Genomic DNA, 7,787 nt, shown 5'->3' with positions numbered 1-7,787 from the left:
CCCCTATACTGTACTACAGGGCTAGACTATTGTTTAAATCGGACGGTGAAAATTTTCCCCAAATTTCGCCAGGTTATTTTAATGAGGAAACCAGACAGGAAGTGAGAAATGTTAACATATCGCAGTCGCAAAGAAAAATTCAACTTGATGTAACATGTATGTAATGACGTTAGGAGAGGCTTTGCCATTCAAGCTTAAAAAATTCAACTTGTCGTAAGAATCGTTACCGGCTTATTTTGTCTGCGGCCCAGCACGATCAAGACGCAGCTGTTTTTGTCCAACTTCTCGTAACAGTCGTAAGAATCGTATGAATCTTAATAAATTCTGAATCAGTTACCCTTACTATACATCTTCATGGTTAGCATAAAGAGAACTAGAACGTCGCTCCATGAGTGCCTACCTACCCCCATATGCCTAAATGCAGAATTCACGAATGCAGGCGATTTTTTCCTTATGCTCGAGGGTGGGTTTCAAGGAAACTTTGGTTGCTCAACTCAAAAAGGGAACTTGTAATGTTCGTAAGAAAATAAAAAAAAAAAATCTATATTTTATAATAATAATAATAATAGGTCAATTTATAAGGCGCAAATAAACAAGGTGTAAGCACCAAATAATAATAATAATAGTAGTAGTAGTAGTAGTAGTAGTAATAATAATAATGATAATGATAACAACAACAACAACAACAACAATAACAATAACAACAATAACAACAATAAAAATGACATTGCAGCGTTCGTAAAATGTTTGTCACTGGTGCTGGGAACACTCACAAAAGTGGGGGGGGGCAGGCCCCCCAGTAGAAAAAGTGGGTGGGCCAATGGCCCCCCCTGGCTCCCCCGCTTCCGCCGCCGTTGCTAGGGAGAAATGTTATTTATATTTAAAATTATTAATATTGATATTTTCAAATAAAATTATTTAAAATTAATAATATTAGAGTAAGTTTCTTTTTTTGTAAATGTTTGCATACCTTTTCTAGATAATCTTGAATAGTTTTAAGATCTACCTCTGTCAACCTGTCCCTATTTACATTAGGAATCATGTCCAAGCCAGCACAATCAATCCCACTGCTTGACAACCCTTTGCCTTGCCTACAGAAAGAAGACATTGTACAGACAAATTCACAAAACTTTTTAGATATTTCTTCTGTTAGCCATATTAAAACTGCAGTTCAGTGCTGGCTGAAGAAACTTGCTTACAGGGGGATCCAACAAATCCGACAGTAGTGTCCAAATCAATAGGCCATTTAGAGTATAGGTCAGGGTCCCAAAATAAAATCCCTGGTGGGATTTATGGGAAGAGATTGTATTTATTATGCAATGGCAATTATAATAATTTTGTTTGGATCAGCAAAAAATTAATATTTTTAGTCAGAGGACTTTGTCCATCACGACAGTGATTCCATTCCGACAGTGATTCCATACTTGTGTGATGCAGGGATGTTGGTGCACCACTGATGCACGTACGCACACACAGAAAGTGTACATAAGCCTTGATACAAAGACCATTAATGGCTGAAACTATATATTTTGATATAAATTTCAATACAAATCACACAAACTTACAAAAACCTATTCATTTATTTGCATTACAATATATAAAAGTATACATATAGACATTTAGTATTTCAATACCTTTCTCTCTCCAGTAGTATTTTAGCATTGTTCATTGACACAGCAACCATATCCCAGGCCTTGTCTGTTTCCTTGACAATATCACCTTGCCAGCCAATAGCAGCTCTGCACTGACCAAATAGCTCCTCCCACTTAAAAGCAGCATCAACTGTAAACTTTCCCAATTTTCTGTAACAAAAAATAAAAAAAGTTAAAATAATCAACAACTTACTTTCTTAGAATTTTTTTGTAGTCTAAACAGTCTCAATGACATAATTCAAAGCTGATTTAATTTTACATTATCAAATCAGACAGTCTTCTGTTAACCTTAGTTTACTTTGAAAAATTGACATTTCTGAACATGCTCAATGCTTCATAATATTGAGCATGCTCTTTAAGTGCATAGGGTATTTTACCTTGATACATCATAGTCATCTGATGCCTTGCTAAACACACCATTAACTTTGACACCATCACCCCACAAACCAGTGAAAGAGCCAGTTATAAAATCACCATTTGGTAAGGTTAGTGTTCCCTGGAAAAAATACACACATTAAATATACACTTTAAATTAAACAAATCAGTAGTGATGTTGTTAGTCTATGAGTGAGATACTTACCTGGATAAACCGATAAATGCCTAAGTTTTCTTTGAAACTTACCTCTCGAGCATAAAAGGAAAATAATGGACTCGCCCTAGCTCACCTATATATGCCCTGCGTGAATGAACAATATCCTCGTTTCCTTCTCGCTTTTGTCTTGTATAGACATTTGAAAGCTTGCTATTGTTGTTTAACAAAGAGTTGTAAAAGTTGTTGTGTTTCCTGTAGCCATGTCAGCGCAGAAGCCTACTTGTTCGATGTGTGGTGGGCCTAGGCCTAGCCCACGTAATGATAAGCACTCTGTTTGCCGGGCGTGTCACTCTTGTGGGCAAGGCGCGCCATATGATATTTGTAAGGTCTGACTCCTGCCAGGTTCCAGGCTGCTGCGGCTTGGATTGCTAGCAATCTCAGGCCCAGCTTAGATTCTACTTCTGAGTCATCCTTCCCACCGGCTTTCGGTGTTCCTGGGCCTTCTTCAAGTGCGTCCCAGGAGCAGGTCCTTTCTCCTGATTTAGTGAAATTGATCTCTGATCAATTCACGAAATAGACTGAATTGCGTAATTTGTATATTTTGATTAGAGCGAAAAAAAAGTTATTGCAAATTGAATAAACACAATTTAAATATAGTCTTTGCATTTACACAACTTGGAACAAATGATAAACAAATTCTTAATGGAAAAAAGTAAAATAAGATATAGTACAACTACAAGAAAGCTACATAAATCAATGGTTTGTACTTACTTTTCCATTGAGTGTGGGACCAGTAGACAATTCTCCCTCATAACAAGTACCATCTTCTGTTGCCAAGAGTCCAACACCCTACAAAAATTGAAGAAAATATAATATAATTTTTATTATTAATGGCATACAGTATGTTTTGAAAGAGAATAACATATGTAGTCACTAGAGGCATTAAACAAAATAATATATAGATAAATAAAAAAGAATATATATAAAGTTATGCAATAGAAAAAAGAATGAGATATATGAAGTTATTAAAGCCATAGGTTTCTATCTGAAAATACACAAAAAAGCAAACATATTCAATTATAACCAAACTTACAGTTAATTTATTTTGTGTGAAGTTTCCTTCATAGTACAAGCCTTCAAGGGTGATGACGAAGCCTCTACCATGCCTGTACCCATCTTGCCAGCCTCCCATGTACTTTTCTCCTCTCTGGCTGTCCTCCATAGCACCATAGCCCTGTTTCTTGTCCTTCTGCCACTCCCCTATGTACAGGCTTGAGGGTGATTTGCACTCCAGTATACCATGTCCATGTCGCATGTTGTCTAAGAAACTGCCTATGTATACATCTCCATTATGGTATCTGAAGAAGTAATTTTAAAGTCAGACTCCGGAGGAAAAAATTTTTTTATATGTTGTAAAACTGATTTTCCAAGACAGAAAAAAGTTGTTTGACGAAAAACTGGTGAACGAGATACAGATTTTTTAATATTTAAAAACTAGGGGAAAAGGGGGCATTTTACACCTTTTCCCCCAGTTTTTAAATATTCAAAAATCTGTATCTCATTCACCGTTGCTCAGTTTTTGATCAAACTAATCTTTTCTGTCTTAGAAAAATCAGTTCTACAACATATCAAAAATGTTTTTCCCTCCGGAGCATGACTTTAAGTTATAGAAAGCAGATGATGATTTGAGAATTAAATAATTTGATGATTTGAGAGAGCAGCTTCGCTCAGTCGGCTAAACTGGTGGTAGCCACTGTGTGTGCGCTGAACCGTGGAGATCTCTAGGTTCCCGGTTCAATTCTCATCGTTACCCTCCTTGTGTTTCAGCTGGACGGCTGAAATGCAAGCACACTGTTTTATGGATGGGACATTTAAGCCATTGGTTCTGTGTGCACTATGGCCCATGTGCACATTAAAGAACCAGTACACTCTTCGGTAGAGAGTAGGGTTTGTCTCCCCATGTTCTGTCACAATCATCACCAGAAGGACCCCCATTGGAAATAAGTCTTCTTCAATCAGAATCTTTTGTGGGTTATCCTTGGTGTTTACACCAAATAAATCCATTCATTCATCGATAATAACAATAACAATAATGGTTGACTTATAGAGCACATATTGTAGGGACCTCTATGCGCTTAACATTACTATCTCTGGCCATTGGATCAAGCACATATGTGGCAAAGACAAGCCAAACCAGTCACTCGTCACAAATCGTGTTTCAGAGAAAATGGCAAAAACATGCTGGAAAGTCAAATTTAAAAAAAAAACTATTTTATTGCACTAAACTAAGCTTTATATATCTATACATCATGCTACTGTATGCTGTTATTTTCACAATTTTCAAAGTTCAAACAACACTTTTTAAGGATTTGACAATAGTTTCTGCATGAGAAATGCCCGAAATCATAAACTTTGAAGGCTGATTTCTCATATATTGTTCTTTAAACAGCTGTATGTTTAAATGCTTGTAAGTTCATAAGGAAATGTCGGATTTGAATGATTTTTTTAACCATTGTATATCTCCTATTTTACTCTTTAACCCTGTATTAATAACTCAAAATTGATTTTTGCAATGACTGATGGGTCTGGCTTGTCTTTGCCACATATGGAACACACACTTAGGTCCCTCATCAATCACGATACCATTAATGACATTGATGAAAGTAATAAGTTACCTTAGGGTGCCAAACACCTGTCTTTTTCCTTCCAACCACTGACCTTCGAACTTTTCATTAACAGATTTACCATCAGCACTGGGAATGCTACTGATACCATACCTTAAAGGTTACAAAAAATTTACTTTATTTATTTTATCTAATTAAAATTTTTTAATTCAGATGTTTGAATTGAATGGGTACATACATTGGTTAAATATTTAATTATACAAAACATCTTGACTAAACACAAGATATCACACCTGTGCAATTTATTGCTTTGTAAAAATCTAACATTTCCTTGATTTCATTTGATATTGATGATCACAAAAACATCTCCGCTGAATAGCCACTAAAAGTTTTGTTACCAGTACATAGGCTGTGAGAATCTACATACTGACTTGTAATGATTCAATAAACAAGCCATAGTAAACAATATGTGTTCATCCTTACCCATGCTGGACACCATGCAAGAAGTTCCCATGGTAAAACCTACCATCTGGCCAGGTGAGTTTACCTCTGAAAAAGTAAAAAGAAATTGCTAATGTATGGTATAATTTAAAGAAAATATACATAACTACTTTTCAATAATAATTCTTTTTAATACATATTCCTTATAGATATTCTTCATTCAACTTGAAATTGGAAATTAGGGCTGGGCCCTAAGGAACCTATGGCAGTCGCAGTACAGTACCATCACCCGACTTAACTACAACATGTGATGGATACATACGGACACATAACCTGTCTAACCCTGAATGCGAGGGCTATTTAAGGAGTTTAGCAACAAGATTCCAATTAATATTGATGCTAGCTGGATATGAACCATGTAACATTTGAAGCACGAAAATTACCTCTCAGTAAAATGCTTGTTATGGAAAAAAGTCATGGAATTTGATAGGATTTGAACCCAGAAATTTGTGAATGAAAAGCAAACCTCAACTTTTTCACAAAGATCTATAAATTTTGACAAAACTTATAAAAATCAATCACAAAACCAGTTAAAAATTTTTTTATTTCATATTTACCTTCCATGTGGTTTTCCCAAGCACCATGCCCCTTCATAAGTAGCATCTTTGAATTTAGGGTGTGAAACAAACTTATAAGAGCCGTTCCTGTGAAGCTTTGGAGGGACTCGTTGCCCATTGCTGACTGGAGACAGGGAGGTGGCACTGTCAGACCTGTCCACCAATTGTCTGCTGCTCAGCGCGGCATCAATTGCATCATTAATACACCATAGCCACTCTGATTTTTCTTCTGGTGTTGTCGTTGAAAGCAGCAAGGTTTCTTCAGCCATTACTAGGCGAATTGTATTTCTTTAAAAAATGATTGTATTGTGATTCAATGTTTTAGAAATAAAACATACTTGAAAAGTTATTTTAAATTAAGAGGAAATACAAATAGGGATGTGAAGGTTGGGAAATAAAAGAAAATTGAGATATATGATGAGGCAATAAAGGAAGCAATATGAAAAAACCATGATGGTGGTTAGCAGGAGAAACAAAGAGTATAAGAGAAACTTGAAGGGGGGGGGCTGAGCCCCCTCTCCCTTTTTGAAGTTTAAAAAAAGGAAAAAAAACGAAAGAAAGAAAGAAAAAATTGATCGCCCAAAATGCCTCAGAGGTTATATTCAGGCGTCTAGAACACAAAAAATGTCCCCGGACCTCCTAGGGTACTATTATCTCGATCAGCCCCACTTTCGGCATCCTCTTTTGGACATCTCTGGATCCACCCCTGAGTAGACACTGACCGAGAACAGGTTCTACACCCACATGAAGCTAATTATTAATTAGCTCTATGTGGGTGTAGAACCCCTTCTGTTTTTAGATTTGTTTACCTGGATTGTTGAGAGTCTTGGACTGGCTCTGCCCATACCAAGTTCAAGGGATAGATATAATGAGATATGCTCTAAAATAATGAAAGAAAGAAACAACTTTATTATTTGATTACAGAATTCCATACAAACTGATATTTTCTTAGGTACATATTAAAATATATTTTCAAAACATGTTATTTAAAACATTCAATTTAACACAAAAAAAATAAGATTATTTGAAGACTAATAATAATTACTACATGAATATCTAGTTTATTGAATATACTTCAATAAAAATTAAAGAAAAGATTAATAAATGAAAATTTAATTATTCACATGATTTAAAATGTTAATTTAAATTATTATTGATGAACGGATTTCTAAATAGATTTTTAAATGTTGACTAGTATTTTCTGTTTTCTTTACTAAACTCCTGTTCACAACGTAAATATTCAAAAGATAACTGAAATGATTGCAATTGGTGGAACAATGGGAAGATGTATGACATTATTTCCCCATCATCTTAGGTTTTGACTCTTAAAATTCATTTCATTCGATTCATTTTTAAATAGATTTCTAAATGCCGACCAGTATCAACTGATTTCTTTTTGTTTCTGCCTAGGTCACTGATCTCTACTATAATAGCTGGATTGCTCATTGGTTGGTTTTAGTGAAGCCACCGGCGCCATATGCAAATACAAAATTGACGTACCAGTCTAGTCAAGTTTTTTTTCATATTTGTTTAAATTAGTGTTAAAAATAACAATAATTCTTACAATACAATTTAATAAATAATTTAAATTTTACAAAAGCGCAAGCTCATGTTTACAACACAAAATGATTTGGTAATAAATTGATAAGATTGCCTGGGAAGACGATGTGCTAAGCTAATGTCTTATTAAAATTTGCAATGTAAATTAAAATAAAGATTTAGCAAAGTATAATATTCCATGTTTTTGTCGTTATTAAGCAAATTAAATTTGTACTTCAAAATAGGCAATTGCAGTAAAAAATGTGACTCTTGTGTTCTAGCTTTCCATCTACATTTTCTAATAAGCATGATAAATAAAATTTAAATAATTGTAATGAAGATTCCTTATAAAAAAACTAAACAATTGATTGCTATAGAACCT

The 7,787-nt window shown here is 34.8% G+C and overlaps 1 protein-coding gene across 1 annotated transcript in view; it reads right to left on the bottom strand.

Moving 5' to 3' along the window:
• The window catches only part of LOC117104645 (alsin-like), a gene marked incomplete in the record, with an annotated part of 49,482 nt that overhangs the window by 18,019 nt on the left and 23,676 nt on the right, over positions 1-7,787 (bottom strand). The window contains 9 exon segments of the mRNA XM_033245525.1: positions 971-1,091; positions 1,635-1,802; positions 2,030-2,148; positions 2,956-3,033; positions 3,278-3,542; positions 4,860-4,961; positions 5,292-5,357; positions 5,867-6,154; positions 6,676-6,746. Coding sequence (XP_033101416.1) covers positions 971-1,091; positions 1,635-1,802; positions 2,030-2,148; positions 2,956-3,033; positions 3,278-3,542; positions 4,860-4,961; positions 5,292-5,357; positions 5,867-6,154; positions 6,676-6,746 — 1,278 coding nt within the window.

The sequence above is a fragment of the Anneissia japonica genome, unplaced genomic scaffold (genome assembly GCF_011630105.1).
Source record: "Anneissia japonica isolate Jap-2015-1 unplaced genomic scaffold, ASM1163010v1 scaffold287712_len2945570_cov188, whole genome shotgun sequence".
Taxonomy (NCBI): domain Eukaryota; kingdom Metazoa; phylum Echinodermata; class Crinoidea; order Comatulida; family Comatulidae; genus Anneissia; species Anneissia japonica.
The sequence above is the reverse complement of the archived record's forward strand: the minus strand, read 5'-3'. Positions and strand labels throughout refer to the sequence as shown.